The 20,716-nt window shown below is 39.5% G+C and overlaps 1 protein-coding gene across 1 annotated transcript in view; it reads left to right on the top strand.

Moving 5' to 3' along the window:
• The window catches only part of CFTR (CF transmembrane conductance regulator), a gene marked incomplete at its 5' end in the record, with an annotated part of 124,153 nt that overhangs the window by 29,414 nt on the left and 74,023 nt on the right, over nucleotides 1-20,716 (top strand). Inside the window, 7 exons of the mRNA XM_081331953.1 lie at nucleotides 892-981; nucleotides 1,251-1,414; nucleotides 6,593-6,718; nucleotides 12,667-12,913; nucleotides 14,591-14,683; nucleotides 16,455-16,637; nucleotides 18,037-18,228. Coding sequence (XP_081188079.1) covers nucleotides 892-981; nucleotides 1,251-1,414; nucleotides 6,593-6,718; nucleotides 12,667-12,913; nucleotides 14,591-14,683; nucleotides 16,455-16,637; nucleotides 18,037-18,228 — 1,095 coding nt within the window. The remainder of the gene's footprint in view (nucleotides 1-891; nucleotides 982-1,250; nucleotides 1,415-6,592; nucleotides 6,719-12,666; nucleotides 12,914-14,590; nucleotides 14,684-16,454; nucleotides 16,638-18,036; nucleotides 18,229-20,716) is intronic.

Genomic DNA, 20,716 nt, shown 5'->3' with positions numbered 1-20,716 from the left:
AGGAAAGAAGGTAGCTAATGAGCCAAGAATGGCAAAATTAATTTACCATTACATATAAACTATCCTACTGCATAAACCTAAAACAAAAAACCCTGTGTAGATAATTTCTTGCAAATGTACTAAAGTATGAAAAGAATCTGAAATTGAAATAAAAACAGAGTCTCCAATTTAATTATTGCATCTTATTATTTACTTATTTATTATAAAATCTAACTATCCCTTTTCCATTCAGGCTCCTTAAATGGATGCACAATAAATAATAATACATTTACCATTACAAGCACAAAATATAAATTTCAATAATTTGGAACTAAAAAACTGGCCTCAGTTTACTCTCCAAATCATAACTGGAAAGTATGGTTTAAAAAGCAGATGAATTTTGGTTTAGAATAAAGTGCAAATCAGAGTTCATCACTTCAGATGCAATTTCTTGCATGGTTCTTGCAAACTGAAGAGGGAATCAGAGTGAGCAAGTAGGGGGAGGATATTTGTGAGTCTGACATTTTCAAAGATGATTAACTGTTTTTTTAAAGAACAAGTCCCAATGAAATAGCTTTTACTTCATCCCCAGATTATAAGGCCACCTAAGTTTAACTGATATGCTCAAATGTTGTTTTCAATTTTCTCCTGGCAAGAGCTTCATGCTATTCATGATTTGTAGTTCTTAGATGGTGATTGGTAATGGCACAATGAGGGTCTATTGAAAAAAAAATTATAGAGTAAACCCTACTGAATATTGTGGTTATTTATGAGTAATCATGTTGTAGATGAAATAAAGTATGTAATAAAACATAAAAATTATATTGCACAAACACCACTGACATTGTTTTTATTTCTGTTTTTGCTATTATATGCAGTTGGTTGATAAACTTCTTTTGTTCTGTTTTACAGATTTTAAAACTGTCAAGCAGAGTCCTAGATAACATAAGTACTGGACAACTTGTTAGCCTCCTTTCAAACAATCTGAACAAATTTGATGAAGTATGTTGGTAATCAAGTGTTTATTATATTTCTTTGAAGGAGAAGGAATTGATTCCAATCCATTATAATGTACTTTACACTACTAGAATTAAAGTAAATTCTTTGCTATGGATAGGTTTGCTAGTGAATAGTCCTAAGCAAATTATAAAAAGCAGAACAATATATTTCAATGGAGTTTGGATTAGACAAACATGCCACTCTTACCAGCTTTCATGTTGCTTTTGAAGTATAGTTTCCTTGTGCTTTTATTGTGATTTTTTTTCTTTCAGGGTCTGGCCTTGGCTCATTTTGTATGGATTGCACCTTTACAAGTTATACTGCTGATGGGGCTTCTCTGGGAGATGTTGCAGGCATCAGCATTTTGTGGGCTTGGATTCTTGATTCTTGTCGTCCTTTTTCAAGCCTGGCTAGGACGAATGATGATGAAATACAGGTGACAATGCAGTTATGGGTAATTTTCTCAAGTAATGGTAGTCCTCAAACTTACTTGCCACTTAGCGATGGCAACCCTGATAATCCCTGTTACCATCTTTAACTGATTTCCACTAATTAACTGAGGACCCACTGTAATCTAACACATTCCACGTTTAGTCCCTCCCAGCCCCGAGCCTTAATTTTATTTTTATTTATTTATTTATTTTATTGGATTTGTATACCGCCCTATTCCCGTAGGACTCAGGGCGGTTTACAGGGCAGTTAAAACCATGAATACAAAAAAAATAAAAACAAATAAAACAATTAAATTAAATTCAAGCCCCAAGAGTAAATCTAAAACCCAGTTAAATTAAAACTCGCGCGGCTGAATTCTGCAGCAGTTGAAGCCTTCAGGGGGTCTTCAAGGGCAGCCCCATGTAGAGGGCATTGCAGCAGTCTAACCAGGAGGTCACGAGCGCATGAGTGACTGTACGTAGAGCATCTCGGTCCAGATAGGGATGCAACTGGCGCACCAGGCGAATCTGGGCAAAAGCCCCCCTGGTCACGGCTCCTATATGATCTTCCAAACTGAGCCGTGAATCCAGGAGGACTCCCAAGTTGTGAGCCCTATCAACGGGGGGTAATACCTCATCCCCTATTGTTAATGATGGAGAAGGCTGGTCAGCCCGAGATGCTGGTATGAACAGCCACTCAGTCTTGTCAGGATTGAGACGAAGCCTGTTTCTCCCCATCCAAACCTGGACCGCCTCCAGGCAACAGGACATCACAGTGAGGGCATCACTAGGTTGGGTCGGGGTGGAAAGAAAAAGTTGGGTATCATCAGCATACTGGTGATACCCCACCCCGAAACCACGAATGAGCTCACCCAGCGGCTTCATGTAGATGTTGAACAGGAGGGGAGAGAGGACCGACCCCTGAGGGACTCCACAAACGAGAGATCTCGGGGTGGACCTCTGTCCTCCCGTCAACACCGACTGCGAGCGGCCCAGGAGGTAGGAGGAGAACCACTGTAAAACGGTGCCTCCCACTCCCAGCCCCCTGAGACGCCGCAGTAGGATACCATGGTCGATGGTATCAAAAGCTGCTGAGAGGTCTAATAGGACTAGGATAGAGGAACAACCCCTGTCCCAAGCCCGCCAGAGATCATTCACCAGTGCAACCAATGCCGTCTCTGTGCTATGCCCAGGTCTGAAACCCGATTGGTACGGGTCGAGATAATCAGTTTCCTCCAGGAACAGAGGAAGCTGATGCGCTACCACACACTCAACAACCTTCGCCAAAAAGCAAAGGTTGGAGACAGGATGATAGTTATTCAAAATCGCCGAGTCCAGGGTGGGCTTCTTGAGGAGTGGCCTCACCACTGCCTCTTTCAAGGCAGAAGGGAAAACACCCTTGCTCAAAGAAGCAGTTATTACTGCCTGGAACCAGCCTCGTGTCTTCTCCCGGGCTGCATAAACCAGCCACGAGGGGCACGGGTCCAATAAACAGGTGGTAGAGCTCAGCCTCCTCATGATCCTGTCCACCTCATCGGGGGTCATAGGATCGAACTCAGTCCAGATAACACTATCAATACCACTCGAATCCTCCCTGTCAGATTCTGTCCAGTCAGAGTCCAAGCCGGCCCGAATCTGAGCAATTTTATCTGCAAGATGACGACTGAACTCCTCGGCCTGTCCCTGCAAGGGATCCTCCCTCTCCTCCCGATGAAGGAGGGAGCGAGTAACCCGAAATAGGGTGGCTGGGCGATTATCTGCGGACGCGATGAGGGTAGTGAAGTAATTAGACTTCGCCGTCCTCATTGCAGCGAGATAAGACCTTGTAAAGGCTCTTAGTCGCAATCGGTCAGGCTCAGATCGGCTGGATCTCCAACAGCACTCTAGACCCCGTCTCCGACGTTTCATCTCCAGGAGCTCCGAAGAAAACCATGGAGCCCACCGGGATCTGCGTCGGGTTAGGGGTCGCAAGGGGACAACACGGTCGAGTGCCTCAGTGGCAGCCCTTTCCCAGGCATCCACTAAGGCGTCGGCCGAGCTGTCAGTGAGGGAGATAGGAACAGACCCAAGCGCCATCTGGAACCGATCAGGGTCCATTAGGCGCCTGGGGCGGAAACACCTGGTCAGTTCCGTAGCCCAGCAGCGGGGGGTGACATAGCGGAAGACCAGCTGCAGGAGATAATGATCGGACCATGACAGGGGGACAATAGTTGGTAAGCCCCCTCCCAGATCATCCAACCATTGTCTAGATAAGAAAACCAGGTTGAGAGTGTGACCCCTCCCGTGAGTCAGACCCTGAATTACTTGGGTCAGGTCCATGGCCGTCATGGAGGCCATGAACTCCCAAGCTAACTCTGACGATACTCCCAGGGAAGGCAGGTTGAAGTCACCCAGAACAATGAGTCTGGGGAACTCCACCGTCAACCCTGAGAGGGTGTCGAGCAGCTCGGGCAGGGCTGTTGCCACACAGCTGGGTGCCAGGTATGTTAGCAACAGGTCCAACTGAGCCCGAGGGCCACATCTCAAGAGGAGGGACTCACTCCCGCCTATCTGTACAACGGTGGTCTCCCTCGGACATAAGGTCTCCCGAATAACCACCGCCACCTCACCGCCCCTACCCTGAGCCCGCGGCTGGTGTAGTACACAGAAACCCGGAGGGCACAACTCAATCAGAGGGACACCGCCCTCTGGGCCCAACCAGGTCTCTGTGATGCATGCCAGATCCGCGTGTTCCTCCTCGATCAGATCACGGATGAGGGGAGCCTTGTTCGCAACGGATCTGGCATTAAAATACACAAGCCTGAGCCCAGGGTCCTGATCCCCATCAATCCTGGATAAAAGGGGGCCAACCGGAGGGTCGGAGCACGTCACCGTTCGAAGACAGCGGGGGCGTGATCCCAGATGTTGATACGGCCCTCCGCGTAACTGCCTGCTGCCATTCCCCATCATTGTGGGGATTTGCAACCCCACCCCAGTATTAACGGAACCAAAAGTCCGTGCCCCCAACCCCATCTCACCGGGAACCGTTATAGGCCCAGACTGACAGCTGGCTGGAGAAACACAGCCCGATTCCCTCCCCTCCCTACCATTCTCTCCCCTCCCTAACCCTTTAAAATGATTGGCTTTAATTTAATAATTAAATTTAATAATTTAAATTTAATTTAATTTAATAAGATAAAGGACTTCTTTCCCTGCAGTTCTGCCCAACTGCATCTCTCCTCTACCTTTCTGCCCTTTTGGCCATCCTACATCCTGCCTTGTATGCAGGCAAGCAGCCCTCTTTTGACTCTGGGGCCACGAGAAGCCCTTGATCTGTACCATGGCACAAAGATGCAGCAACCCCAGGAAGCTCCAGCTGCACCAGCAGAATGGTGAAAAGCTCAGCCACCACAGGTAGTCCCAGCTGTAGTCATCCTCACCACCCTGCACTCTGATCCCCCTGCCATCTTGCACTTTACTGCCACAGCTGGCTTTCACTGTCTTCTAGCCCTCACAGCTGCTGAGGCATGCCTCACCCAGGCCCTTCATGAATCAGTTGCTGGTTACATCAGACCATCTCTCCCAGTTTTCCTGAGGACCCCTGTGTGTAACCTTGTGAAGAAAGCCTCACATGGCCAGAAGATGCCTCACGAAAGGCCATGCCATGTATATTTGGTCAGCAATGGGAGAAAGAGGATTGTGAAAGTTCAGCAAGGGCAACAGAGACTGGAGCATGCAGGCTGCCAACAGGATATAGATGGGGGGAGATAGGGGAGTAGGGAGACTTGAAGTACTGAAGCAGTTGTAAGTGTAAGCAGGCTACCAAGTGCCTGAATTTTGATCACGTGACCACATGAATGCTGCAATGCTCATAACTTTAAGGATTTAATCCCTTTGTTCAGCATCATTGTAACTTTGAACTGTTGCTGAATAAATGCTGTAATAAAGTTGTACAGAGCTTCTTAAGTAAAGAAGCCAGAAAACTACCTTCAATGTTTAACAATAAACATTCCCCCCCCCCATCTTTTAAAAAAAATTAAGTTAGGTCTACTTTAGGGCTTACACTATTCTTTACATTGCTTTTTCAAGTTCCAAATGGCAAGGAGCATGAATGATTGCCTGTAGGGCTGTGCTATAAGAAACTTCCCCTTATGCACAACAAAACTTATATTTGTACTACTCTTATTTGCTATTTCCACATGGAGTTCAATATACTGCTAAATGTTTATTGTTAAACGAAGTTCAGAAAAATGTTTCATAGACTCAGTAGAAATTTATTCCAGGGCAGTGGGGCAGTTTATATACATAAAAAGGTAAAGGTTCCTCCGCACATGCGTGCTAGTCGTTTCTGACTCTAGGGGGTGGTGCTCATCTCCGTTTCAAAGCCAAAGAGCCAGCGTTTGTCCTAGGACATATCCATGGTCATGTGGCCGGCATGACTAGACGCCAAAGGCGCACGGAACGCTGTTACCTTCCCACCGTAGTGGTCCCTATTTTTCTACTTGCATTTTTACATGCTTTCGAACTGCTAGGTGGGCAGAAGCTGGGATGAGTAACAGGCGCTCACTCTTCTACGCAGCACTCGGGATTCGACCCGCCAAACTGCTGACCTTCTGATCGACAAGCTCAGTGTCCTAACCCACTGAGCCACCGCATCCCTTTATATACATACATGCATACATACATATAGGGCTTTTTTTCTCATAGAACGCTCAGAATGGAGTTCCGGCACCTTTTTTGGATGGAACCTTGTAGGGTAGGCAAGGCGGGTTGTATAACATGTGTGAGTTCTGGCACCTTTTTCTTTTACAAAAAAAGCACTGCATACATACACACACACGCGCACACACACACACACACACACACAGAGAGACACACACCGTGCTAGTCTTTTTACATATATACATAATGCTACTGTTCTCAAATAAATTATTGATTTTCAGCTTTGTATTTTGTATTCAGTTTTACATAATGGCACATCTATACAGTGCAGCTTTCTAAAAGTATTGAAGAATCATTTGAACAGTATCATAGGATATTTAAAGTATTTTACGAACTTGTTACCAGAATGACAAAAAAGTACAATCTTTTGTACACTTCTGGTTTATGGCATGAATAGAACTTTATTGATAGAATATTGTGTGAAGTGCTTACCAAATTTTCAGTATGATGAAGTATTAAATATAGAACATAATTATCTACAGAGATCAGCGAGCCGGAAAGATCAATGAAAGACTTGTAATTACCTCAGAAATGATAGATAATATACAATCAGTGAAGGCTTATTGTTGGGAAGATGCAATGGAAAATATGGTTGAAAGTCTGCGACAGTAAGTATTTATATTTGTCCATCTTACATGCATGGCACATATGTTGTGTAACCCAAAAATGAGATAAAAGTTTAATTTGTAAGAATAATTATCATTTTATCCTGGTTGTAATAAAACTGTTGAGTCATGCTGATCCAAACAATTATTTTTACCTGCTGTGCTGTGCTGTCTTTGTCTATGTTATAATGACCTATCTGAATAAGATCTTTATAAAAATCACTTTCCCTAGGAATCATACCTGGTTCTTATATTTTTATCTGGAAATCAACTATATAATAGAAGTCATCTTTCAAAAGGTCATTTAGATCAGCATCCCCAACCTTTGCAGCTTGATGGCCTGGCTGGAGGGGGCGGGGAGAGGGGAACCAGACTGTGTGAATGGCAGGCTGGTGCACACGTGTGAGCCTGCACAGCTCAACTCACGCAAGTGGCAGGTCAATGTCCACACACATGCCACGTAGCTGGACTGCAGATTGAGCTTCATGTGCATGTTTGCACAAGCCTGCCTCTTGTACAGCCCATTTCCGAATAGGCGGCAGCTCGGTAGTGAGCCATGGCCTGGGGTTGGGGACCCCTGATTTAGATTGTGTAGAATTCTTTTGAATTTCATATCATCTGAAACTGAGATATACAGCACGAAACTAAACTTTAGCCATATGCAATTTATTCTTAGATTGATCAAAAATAATGATATAAATGGAAAGATTTTAAACTTGAGCCCTGTTTTCCATTTCCTTCTCTCCTCAGTTTGTTGGAGTCAGCTAACATTTAGGAGCTGTTGGCATGGAACTCTAGGGAACATATTTTTAGGTTTTCTTTAAAGTGTTTTTTTAACTATATCGTTTGACAGGATTTTTATTTTTAAAAGGAGATCAAATGTCAATGAAGCAGAAAATAATCATTTGTTCATATTCCTGTCTAATTCTACCTCTGTGCTGAAATATTTAGACAAACAATAAAAGTCCATATTTTTGAATAGGAACTTTTCTCAGTCTTTGTATCTGGGACTAGATTACTTGCTGTTTAGAATTATTTTATGAGTCATTTCCATAAATATTATATGATTACTCTATACTTTCCTTAATAAATAGTTTATTATTTGTTTGGCAGAAAATGATGATAATAATAATAATAATAATAATAATAATAATAATAATAATAATAATAATAATAATAATAATAATAATAATAATAATAATAATAATAATATCAGGGGACGGGAGAGGACCCCTTGCAGGGACGGGCCGAGGAGTTTAGTGAGTATCTGTTGGATAAAATCGCTCAGATTCGGGCTGGCTTGGACTCTGATTGGGCAGTATCTGATGAAGGGGAAACGATGGGTTTGGTCGATAATATTTGGGAAGAGTTTGATCCTGTGACTCTGGATGAAGTGGACAGGATCATGGGGAAATTAAGTGCCGCCACGTGTTTGTTGGACCCGTGTCCCTCCTGGCTGGTTTATGCGGCTCGGGAGGTTACACGAGGCTGGCTCCTGGCAGTTATCAATGCTTCCTTGAGTGAGGGGTGCTTCCCTGCCGCCTTGAAAGAGGCAGTGGTAAGGCCCCTCCTCAAGAAACCTGCCTTGGATCCAGCTATTTTAAATAACTTTCGTCCTGTCTCCAACCTTCGCTTCTTTGCGAAGGTTGTTGAGAGCATGGTGGCATGGCAGCTCCCTTTGGTCCTGGAGGAAACTGAGTATCTTGATCCATACCAATCGGGTTTCAGGCCCGGGTACAACACGGAGACGGCATTGGTCGTGCTGGTGGATGATCTCTGGCGGGCCCAAGACAGGGGTTATTCCTCTGTCCTGGTCCTTTTAGACCTCTCAGCGGCTTTTGATACCATCAACCATGGTATCTTGCTGCGACGTCTTGAGGGGTTGGGAGTGGGAGGCACCGTTTTATGGTGATTCTCCTCCTACCTCTCGGGCCGTTCGCAGACGGTGTTGGCAGAAGGGCAGAGGTCAACCCCTAGGCCCCTTAGTTGTGGGGTGCCTCAGGGGTCGGTACTCTCGCCCTTCCTGTTCAACATCTATATAAAGCCGCTGGGTGAGATCATCCGTGGTTTCGGGGTGAGGTATCATCAATATGCTGATGATACCCAGCTTTTTATCTCCACCCCGAACCAACCCAGCGATGCCCTCAATGTGATGTCCCGTTGCCTGGAAGCGGTACGGATTTGGATGGGGAAGAACAGGCTCAAGCTCAACCCGGCCAAGACAGAGTGGCTTTACGTACTGACATCTCAACTTGTCCAAGAAGCTCCATCTTTGGTTATGGGAGGAGAGGTGTTACCTCCCGTTGATAGGGCACGCAATTTAGGCGTCCTCCTGGACTCACGACTCAGTTTTGAAGATCATATTGGAGTCATGGCCAGGGGGGCATTTGCCCAGGTTCGCCTGGTGTGCCAGTTGCACCCCTATCTGGACCGAGATGCCCTACGTACGGTCACTCATGCACTCGTTACCTCTCAGATAGATTACTGCAAAGCTCTCTACATGGGGCTGCCCTTGAAGACCACCCAGAGGCTCCAGCTGGTGCAGAATGCGGCCGCGTGGGTAGTGATGGGAGCATCCCGATACTCCCATATTACACCCCTCCTGCGTGAGCTGCATTGGTTACCGGTTGTCTTCCGGGTGAGATTTAAGGTGCTGGTACTTGCCTTTAAAGCCCTACATGGCCTAGGCCCGGGATATTTGCAGGACCGTCTGCTGCCAGGGCCTCCTCAGGGTGCCGTCGGCTAGACAATGTCGGCTGGCAACCCCCAGGGGGAGGGCCTTCTCTGTGGGAGCACCAGCCCTGTGGAACCAACTCCCCCTTGAGCTCCGGATGGCCCCGGATCTCCAGTCCTTTCGCCGTGACCTCAAAACTCCTTTTTCATCAGGATGACCTGGATTGATGACGGGTTTTTAAAATGTTTTAATAATAATAATAATAATAATAATAATAATAATAATAATAATAATAATAATAATAATAATAATAATAATAATAATAATAGAGTTGGAAGGGAGCTTGGAGGCCTTCTAGTCCAACCCCCTGCTCAGGCAGGAAACCCTATACCATTTCAAACAAATAGTTGTCCAGTCTCTTAAAAACCTCCAGTGTTGGAGCATTCACAACTTCTGGAGGCAGGTTATTCCACTGATTAATTGTTCTAACTGTCAGGAAATTTCTTCTTAGTTCTAGGTTGCTTTTCTCCTTAATTAGTTTCCATCCATTTCTTCTTGTCCTGCCTTCAGGTGCTTATTGTGGAACTGGGTGTGCCATTATATTCTGTTTTTTAAAAAGAAAACTTGGAGACTTAGTGTCTGGTACACAGTGTACAAATTATAAATAATAACTGCAGTTCAAATTTAGTAGGAACTATACTTCTTTAGAAAATAGAAAGAATGCCAAAATTACAACCAGCTTGTATAAATCTTATAAAGTAAAAGAAATTTAATCTAATTTGAAGATCAAGTATACCTTGATAGTGTGATCTTGAAATACAATATTTAAGAATGAAATAAATAAAAGGAAGTCAGAATAGAAATAGAAAAGTATTGGCAGTGAGGCTCTAATTGATATTTCTCAAAAATATTTTAATAGTTTTATACATTTATACATTGTCAGTATTAAATTGCTTTTTAAAAAAGAAAAGTAGTACCCATTTCTAATTTTCATTCATTAAAATGTCAGTCTCTTGTTTCAGATTTGTGTTTTATTTTATTTATTTATTTATTTATTTATTTATTTATTTATTTATTTATTTATTTATTTATTAATTTCTATACCGCCCTTCTTCCGAAGGACTCAGGGCGGTGTACAGGGCAATAAAATGCAATAAAAATACAATATACAAAAATTAAAATGAGAATTAAATAGAATAGCCCAATTGCAGTAAAATGGTTAATTAAAATTACAATTAAAATACCCCAAACCCATCAGACCAGGCCGGCTTGTTCAAATAGGTGAATTTTCAGGTCACGGCGGAAAGAGCGAAGGTCAGGAGCCATCCGGAGCTCAACCGGTAAATGATTCCAAAGGTCTGGCGCACCCACAGAGAACGCCCTCCCCCTGGGGGCCACCAGCCGACACTCTCTGACCGACGGCACCCTGAGGAGGCTCTCTCTGTGGGAGCGCACTGGACAAAGGGAAGTTGACGCCGGCAGCAGGTGCTCCCGTAAGTAATCCGGACCCACTTAACTTTAACTTTCTCATTTACTTTTTCCAAATTGTCCATGAATTTATACCGTAACTGTTTCACCTGTTAATCAGATGGTTATTTCAGTACTAAAGATGTTTAACTGGAAGAGTGTCCAACTGATTTTTCATGTAATACTAGAAAAGTATAAAATTTCGGACAAGGAACTAATTAGAGCTGTGGTGGCACAGTGGTTAGAATGCAGTAGTGCAGGCTAACTCTGTTCACATTGCCAGTGGTTCGATTGCTTGATCCTGACCGGCTCAAGTTTGACTTAGCTCCTTCCATTCTTCTGAGCTTGGTACAATGAGGACTCAGATTGGTGGGGGCAATAAGCTGAATTTGTAAACCACTTAGAGGGTGCTTTAAAACATTGCAAAAGGGCATATAAGTCTAAGTGCTATAGCTATTTACCGTAAAAATAATACTACATTTACATCTTATTTTTCTCCATTGAAACCCAATAAAAATCTTTTAAATATACCTGGTTTAGGCATAATCTTGAGGCAAAGAATTCCCCACTCCTATCTTATCATGTTCCAAATATCAACAGTGAATTTGATTTGTTATCTTTAGTCAGATATTTAGTTCTGCATTTTCTCCCCTAAAACTCTTCATAGTCTGCTTTAGTGTTTGACTGCTTATATCAACTCCAAGCTACTAAAATCTCTGGGGAAAGAGCTTTTCTTCTCAATTCAACCTTGATGATGCATGTTCTTTGAATGATTAACTTCCTATTGCTGCAGCATTCTGCTGGAGTAAAGGGTGCTTTAAAACAAAATCTACTGCTTTTTCTTTATTATCTCACTATACATATTTCTGTCTGGACTTATGTTAATAAGGAGCTTTATTGTTTCCTGAACTGTTGAACATAGGTCCTTGCATTCTAATGAGTGAACGGGCAGACATTTACTGTACTTTCGTTCTCCAGTTAATGTGTATTTCAAGACTCCTCTTTCTAGAAGTAATGCAATGAGATAATTTCTCAAAATGCTTGAATTATTTTATTTGGCAGTATTTAGTTTGAAATCTTTAGATCTTTTTCAAAGCCATATTAGAGATAATGTGTAAGACACACAAAAGGCAAGCTGCTTTCATTGTTCGTTTCTTTCATAGTGTATGTTTATCACTCTTCCTTAGCACAGACGTACCCATATTTATCTGAAGAAAAGAATTATTCTGGCCCTATCCTATCTTTGACTTATATAGTTTTATGAAATCCCTAGCATTTTGACAGCAAAACAGATGCAGTAGCAAATATAATACGTCATAACGTGCCAACTAGATCTAATGATGGTTTAAATGTAATTTGAAGTTGTAGAACTTCACTTTGTCTTAGAAGGTACCGTGTTGTTGTAACAGTAAGCCCAGTATTTCAGTTAAAATATTGATTCATGCAAACTATAAGATTAAATTCAAATTCTTTGAATTTAAAATTCCCACCTAACTCTGAAGCTCACTGGGCAATCTTTTTGTCAGTCTCTATTATTCAGATTAATTGTTATGAATAAAAAGGGGGAACTTAGGTATTGAGAATTGTATGTGCCATCCTGAGGTGAGATGCACATTAAGTAAAATACAGTTTGATGAAAGATTGGCAGCTGCATTTTCAACACAGTTCCAATACACATTCCAAACTAGTGTAACTTTTAAAACTTCCTTATTTGCATTCATAATTGTTTCATATTTTAGAGTTATGCCATTCTAGATGTAGAGTTTCTATTTTTGTATTAGATTTTCAGTTTTTGCCTATCATTTTACAGAAGTGAACTGAAGCTGACTCGAAAAGCTGCATATGTGAGATACTTCAATAGTTCAGCTTTCTTCTTCTCTGGATTTTTTGTGGTATTTTTGGCTGTCCTTCCATATGCACTGAGCCATGGAATTATTCTTAGAAAAATATTTACTACCATATCATACTGCATTGTTCTTCGAATGACAGTCACTAGACAGTTCCCTTGGGCAGTGCAGACATGGTATGATTCTATTGCAGCAATAAACAAGATACAGGTATAGTATCTAAATCTAATTCCATGCAAGGTATAATTTATTCTTTTGTGGTTCTTATCTTGTCAATTTATCATACAAAATATGTTAGGGTATTATTTTACTGATTTTTATTAAATGCTATTTGGGAAACCAGTTTTAACTTAGCAGGCAGAAATTCCACCAGGAGGGTGTTCCAGATGATGTAGGTAGTGAGGGAAAAAGCCCAGATCTGAGGCTTCATCAGATGACAGTATTGGATTTGGAGAGAGTTGATAGTATATGGCTGGATGGATAGATGATTGCCAGAGGAGATGGTGTCTTAGATAACTAGGGTCAGAGTATTGTAGGTGACAAATAGCACCTTGAATCATATTCAGAAGCCAATAGGCAACCAATGGATCTCCCAAAGGTCACATACCGGTAAGTATATCAGGGCATACCCATTATGATATTGTTTCACAGATGGGTTCTAGAGCCTGCCTACTCCACCAGTTATATCAGAGTAGATATATTACAGATCTTTTCTGTGGAACTATGTCATTTAGTGGGAACCAGCCAGCATGTTTATATTTTTCTAGTGCATGCCCTATGGTACAACCTCATCTCTGGATTCAGATGGCCTCAACCCTGTCGATCTTCTGGAAAGTCTTGAAGACTAGTTCAAATGCAGAGATCATTATGCTAGTCGAGATCAGTACTTGTGGCCTGTTCTGTGTTTTGAGAGCACTTGATGGGAAACTTTAGCTGATGTTAAATTCTCTGTTATTTCATTTAATATTTTATGTGTGTGTTTTGTTAACTGCCCAGAGTTATTTCATTAAGATAGGCAGCCATATAAATTTGTTAAGGAAAAAATATATACTGCTCAAAAAAATAAAGGGAACACAAGATAAGACATCCTACTATTAAATACAGTACATTGTGTTGTTTAAGTGTTCCCTTTATTTTTTTGAGCAGTATATATTGCTGCCTATGCTGCCCTTTCCATGCCAATGATAGCTTCTTTATAGAAACATAGAAAACTGAGAGCAGAAAAGACATAGTGGTTCATTGAGTCTGCCCTTTGAGGTTTTTTTTTAAAAAAATGGTCACATGATGGGCATGTGTTTATCTCAAGAGTGTTTAAACTCAGATGATTGACTCACCACCTCCACTAGAAGTTGGTTCCAAGCCTCCACTACTCTTTCCGTAATAAAACTTTCTTACTTTTGAACTTCCCACCTGTCAGTTGAAGTTATTCATTTTTGCTTAATATTAAAAATGCTGCCTTCTAGAGGCTTATTCACACCCTTAATATATTTAAAGATTTCAGTCATGTCCCCCTTTCCCTTGTTCTTCAAGGGCAGCCCCAAGTAGAGCACATTACAATAGGAAGCGTCTATGGCATAGATTGGATTAATAGAGGTGATTTTGTCTGGTTTATATTTTTGATTTAAGAAGTAATAAGAAACCAAATATAATAAGGATGTCTTTTTTCAATATTGAAACATGTTGCTTGACATTTTCCTACCATATCATGTCACAACTTTCAATATACATTTTCATTGGAATACATAGGCTATTTATAGTCATTCATTTCCATTTTTTAGTTAACATTATTTAGTATGAGAACAGGAAAATAAAAAGGTCCATTTAATGTCCAAAGTTAAGTATATTGTATTACATTTGTCTTTAAAACTCTAACAATTAAATTTACAGGATTTTTTGCAAAAAGAAGAATACAAAACACTGGAATATAATTTAACAACCACAGGCCTTGAACTGGATAAAGTAACAGCTTTTTGGGATGAGGTAATACTACAATTTGATTAGTGTTGCATGACACCATGCCACAATCTAGGAAGGCTGACTGTACTCACAGAGTAGCTTTACCCTAAAAATATGGCAACATTTAATGGCTTTGGCAATGATATAAAAATGGACAGATTAGTAGGTAGTAGCAGTTGGAGCTACTTCAACTAGTTCATTATTACTGAAATAAAATGATTTGCATTCTGACAATGCTAATAAGTAGCATTTTTGTTATATACAAACCTCTCCATGTCAGGGTATAAGATGCAGTGCTTTTTTGTAAGAAAAAAGGTGCCGGAACTCACATCTTCTTAATCTTTTATTTAGAAAGTTATATATTCAGTTCTTAGTAGGACCGGTGGTTGAGAAGTAATTAGTATTTTTTTTTTCATTTTTAAATTTGGGGTCACACTTTTCCACTAAAAATTTAAAAGGATTTTTAATTCACCAATGATTTTTTTAAAATAAAGAAATTATTTACCTTTCCACATAGTCAGTTACTGTACACACATTCACACATGTCAGCTGTGTAATGAAACATAACGGTTGGCACCCACAGTAAACAGTGCATGACCTCATAACCAATCACAAGCCGTGCAGCACCATCACAACCAGTGCAGACAAAGTACGCATGCATCGGACTTGACACACAAGCAGCCCGCATGCATTGTTTTAATGATTTTGCTGCCAACCTGCTATGCTTAACAGGGCTATCAAGTCCATGTGGACCAAACATCAAATTTTCAAAAGTTACTTCTAAAATCCATCAAAAAAAGGTGCCAGAACTCCATTCAAGTGCATTCTATGACAAAGAAAGCACTGATAAGATAAATACTTCCCTTATTATTATTATATGTTCATAACTAACAAACTAAATCCAACTTCTTTAGCTGGTGTTGCACTGGTTCTTCCCAAGAACCTAAGATGTCATAAAATATTGGCATTGTATTATTTTTATTATTTTTGTTATTAGTCAGTCTTGTGTTATATTCCTTATAATACTTTTGAGTACAATAATATATCCAATTAACTATGTCTATGCAATATTTTCATCAAAAGAAATGACATAGTGGTTAAGGCTCTGGCTTAGAAACCAGAAGGCTGTGAATTCTATTTCTACTTTAGACATGAAAGTCAGCTGGGAAACTTTGGACCAGCCTCTTTCTCTCTCCCCCATAATTGTGGGGAAAATAGGGGCAGGAAGGAGTATTATATATCTTTGCTGTCTTGAGTTACTTACAATATAATAAAAGTGAGATAAAATCTAATAAATAACATTGATTTATGGAAAAGATTAATAAAATTTCTTTTAATTCACAATTTACATCAAATCATAATTCTGGATCATGTTGGAAAGGGAAATTTGATCAACCTTGATCATAATTAAAAAGTGTGCTGCAAAATTGCTTAATTGCCAGTAATGTGTTTGTAGAGGGAGAAGGATTCTATACTAGATCAAAAGGCAATTGAGCTTACAGCATGTGTATACAGTATATATATATATATAATTTTAATGGTGTAAAGAAATCGACAAAGGATATGAAATAAATATTAGAAGTATTGATATATCTAAGAAAAATTCTAAAATGTTAGAGTGCTATATTGTCACTCAGCCAAACCCATCTATAATAACAATATTGTTGTGGTGGTGAAAATAGGAGGTGGCAACATTAGTATGACAAATGTCTAAAATATAAACAAACAAGCCTACATTACTCTTTGGTATTTTACAATATGAAAGATCATCTTTCTTTCTTTTCTTTTCTTTCAGGGAAGTGGAGAGATCTTTACAAAAACAAAAGAGGAGAATAGTAATAATAAGATACCATCAACAAATGGTGGTCTCTTCTTCACTAATTTCACTCTTCATTTTACTCCTGTCCTTAAGGACATCAACTTCAAGATTGAAAAGGGAGAATTGCTTGCTGTTGCTGGATCTACTGGAGCAGGCAAGGTAAAAAAAAAAGCCTGATTGATAAAATATAACCATGTTAATTCATACACACACACTAAGGTAGGCTAGTATTGAAGTTAAAACACAAATATTGTTCTGCCTATAATAACATGAGCTCTGTATCTTTGAATATTGCAATGTGCCATTCATTTCCTCTGCAACTGGTAATCAATATAGTTGAGGAGATCCCCAGCATTTGAAATATTTTTAAATGAAAAAAATGAAACTGTGACAAAATAAAAGTTGTGATTTTTTCCCCAAAAACAATGAAGAGAATCTAAAACTTAAGGCATTTCCAATCTATTGATGCTTAAGGAATGATATTCTTTGAAAAGTATAATGTTTTTTAACTCTTATTGTGCTCAATAGTTTTTCATACTGGGCCTGACTTCATATTTATTTCCATGCTAAGAATGTCAAAAGTGGTAAATTCTGCGAAGAAGAACTATAGAAATCCTCAAATAATTCATAAAATTGTTTAAAGCTATTTTTTTTATTTTGGTGCTTGCATTTGCTTTTGACATGTATTCTCAATTGTTGATATATGCTGATTGCTAGTAGATTATTATTTCCAATTAAAGTAGGTTCTTGGCATTTGATTTTGTAATATGTATTCCATAGTTTTCTGAAGAAACTAGTACTGAAATAAAATGCTGAAATAAATATCAAGAAATGCAAGATCAGCAGAAATTATTTGTATAATGAATCAATTATATTTTCAAAAGGCACAGGTAGGCACCAGATTTAGAGCTTACAGACAGTTTCACATTTCTTTTGCCTTTTAAAGTTGAAATATTGCAATTAAGATGCTAATGTCTAGATGCTTTTTCCTGAGTTTTTAATAATTGTACATTTTGAGCTGTGCTAGAATTAAAGGTAAAAGGTAAAGGTTCCCCTGCACATGCGTGGTAGTCATTTCCAACTCTAGGGGCTCATCTCCATTTCAAAGCCGAAGAGCCAGCGCTTGTCCGAGGATGTCTCCGTGGTCATGTGGCCGGCATGACTAGACGCCAAAGGTGCACGGAACGCTGTTACCTTCCCACCGTAGTGGTCCCTATTTTTCTACTTGCATTTTAACATGCTTTCGAACTGCTAGGTTGGCAGAAGCTGGGACAAGTAACAGGCGCTCACTCTGTTACGTGGCCATTTGGGATTCGACCCGCCAAACTGCCGGCCTTCTGATCGACAAGCTCAGTGTCCTAACCCACTGAGCCACCGCGTCCCTTTGTGCTAGAATTAAGCATACCTTTAAACATTTCTCCTTAAATGTAATCTTGGTATGTCCCATTAGTCTAAAAATAGCAAAATAAGAACAGTCAAGTTTTGTAGAACTTGATGTATATATGTTGTACAGACCTAATGAACAAATATTAATTATTGCTAACATTCTCAATAACAGACTTCTCTTCTAATGCTGATCATGGGAGAGTTGGAACCTTTAGAAGGTAAAATTAAACACAGTGGAAGAATTTCCTTTTGCCCTCAAGTGTCATGGATCATGCCTGGAACAATTAAAGAAAACATAATATTTGGTGTTTCTTACGATGAATACCGATATAAGAGTGTCATCAAAGCCTGTCAGTTAGAAGAGGTTAGTCTTCAATTGTCTGTATTTTCTTAATAATTATAAAAAAGTTACTTGAAGACAAAAAGATAATTAAAATTAATTGTAGCACATTATAGGAAATACTGTGTAAATTTTAAATAATTAAAACATTTCTATAGTTCAGGATAAGGTTATATGAATCCCATACATGTACTATTTATTTCATTGTTGTAGCTCTACATTTATTTTGTTGAAGAAAGGCAGTTTTATTTCCTATGCTGATCTTATAAATGGAGCGATGTGTATCAAGATCATAGACCAATCTACACTCAGAAGTAGACTAAATATTTCTAAATAAAGAAATGAATATTTCTAAATAACAATGGACTTAAAGTTACATTTTTTTAAAAAAATAATAATATCTCATTTTGAAAAATATGAAGAAGTTATATTTAAGTATGGCTAATCAAAGTATGACCTGAAAGAAATAGTATCAATAAATATTATTCTGAACTATTGCATGCTCTTTTACAAGATGAAAATAAGCATACCTGAAGAAGGATTAGTTGTTTATATTTTGTGGTATACTAAAATATTACTGTTCCGTGGATAAACCTTATTATCAGGCACTGTGTTTTGTGATCCAGCTACCAAAAGTGGTAAGTAAACCACATCACGAAGTCAAATCATGCCACTTGATTGCTGAAACTGGTTAGCAAAGAAAAATATTTAAGAGCTTCAATATATTAAACCAAAGGTTCAAAGACAGAGCCTGATTTATGTATGACTACAATCCTAATTGTAGGAGCAGCTTCAGATTGTGCATCAGTTATACCCTTTCCTGGACCAACAATCCTGCTTACAAATCAACCATGTCTTAGTCACTTCCTCTCTGGATTATTGCAATACATTCTACATGGAACTGGCTTTGAAAAGTATCTGGAAACTTCAGTTGGTTCAAAATGAGGTGGCTCAAATTTTATGATAGTCTAGATTTGCACATCTGTCACTTCTCCTGCAGGAGCTACATTGGCTGCTGATTTGCTTCTGGATCTGATTCAAGGTGCTGGCTTTAAAGCCCTACATGGCCTGAGGCCAGGTTATTTGAAGAACCATCTTTTTACAGTTATATCTATCTGACCCACCAGAGTGCAGAGGCAGGATATGTTTCAGGTTTCCTCTCTTAAGGACCTCAGTCTGGTAGGATCAAGAGGGGTCTTCTTCTCTGTGGTAGAAAAAGTGGCCTCCACTTTGACATCTTTCAAAAGGCCCTGAAAACATGGTTTTGCCAATGAGACTGGGGATCCCATGATAATATGGAGTCAATCATGGGGGTTTAACTGTTGTACCAGGAGGGGTGGGCTTTATTTCTATAAGCTGTCTAGAGTCACTATATGTGAGTTGGCCAACCATATAAATTTAATAAACAAACAAACAAATCATTTAAAGTGCTGTACATTTTAAACATCTTATAGTTCTGATGTCATCTGATAATCCACATAAAGCCATGCATACAGAAAGTCAGGTTAGCTGCTGTATATGTATATTAGGAACTGGAAATACCAGTTTAAAAAAAAGAGTACAGTGTGATATCCAGCACTAGCCCATCTCTGCTTTTCTACTCATGTATTACATTTGCAGGATAGTACTGTCGTATCTGAATGTGTTCTGGAAATATCCTGTTTTCACATGTCATTCATATTATATATTGTCAAGTGAGAAGTCAAGTAATTTCTCCTCCGTTCATGCCGCGGTTATTTGATATCTAGGATTAAGACATCTGTTCATTGAAAGGTTTTTCACTTTTGACTGGTGTGTAATCTGTTCCTGATAAATTTATCATCAAATTTCTCTTGAGCAATTACAGGAGATGTCTCAGGTATTTTATCAAATGCAATTATTCACTTATGAAAGCAGAAGAAAATAGTTTACATAACTTTCTAGGTCTGAGATATCAGGAGAAATGTTCATTCTGTAATGTGGAATGAATGCATATTTGAAAGGGTGGAGTACTTTATTTATTAGTTTTTGATCTTGTGTGTAAAAAGTCTTGGTATAGGTTTCAGTACAAAAATAATTTCAGCTAGAATTGGGAATACTTAGAGGTGTGTGCTGTTTAACTTTGAATCACCTTATTATTTTGTGTAACTGGTTTTATTTGAATAAGAGTTGTTTTCTCTTTGCCAACTCATCTTAAAGTGTTTCTGGAACTAGAAAAAAGCAAAGACAACATGATAAACATTTAAAACTTGGGGATTAAATTAATGTAGGTTCTAATGAGAATATAATAAACAGTCTATCCAAATATTCCAAGTGGGATGAATTTTGGTTAATGTATAGGCAGAAAACAAAATGACAGTTACCCATCCAAGATGAATGGAATGGAATAAAATGGAATGGAATGGAATGGAACATAGTAGAGTGGAGTGGAGTGGAGTAGAGTAGAGTAGAGTAGAGTAGAGTAGAGTAGAGTAGAGTAGAGTAGAGTAGAGTAGAGTAGGTAAATGAATAGAGTAGAATACAACAGAACAGA

Source organism: Vipera berus (genome assembly GCF_964194415.1).
Source record: "Vipera berus genome assembly, chromosome: 6".
In the NCBI taxonomy this organism is placed as follows: domain Eukaryota; kingdom Metazoa; phylum Chordata; class Lepidosauria; order Squamata; family Viperidae; genus Vipera; species Vipera berus.
Note: the sequence above shows the minus strand (reverse complement) of the source record. Positions and strands in the feature narration are given on the sequence as shown.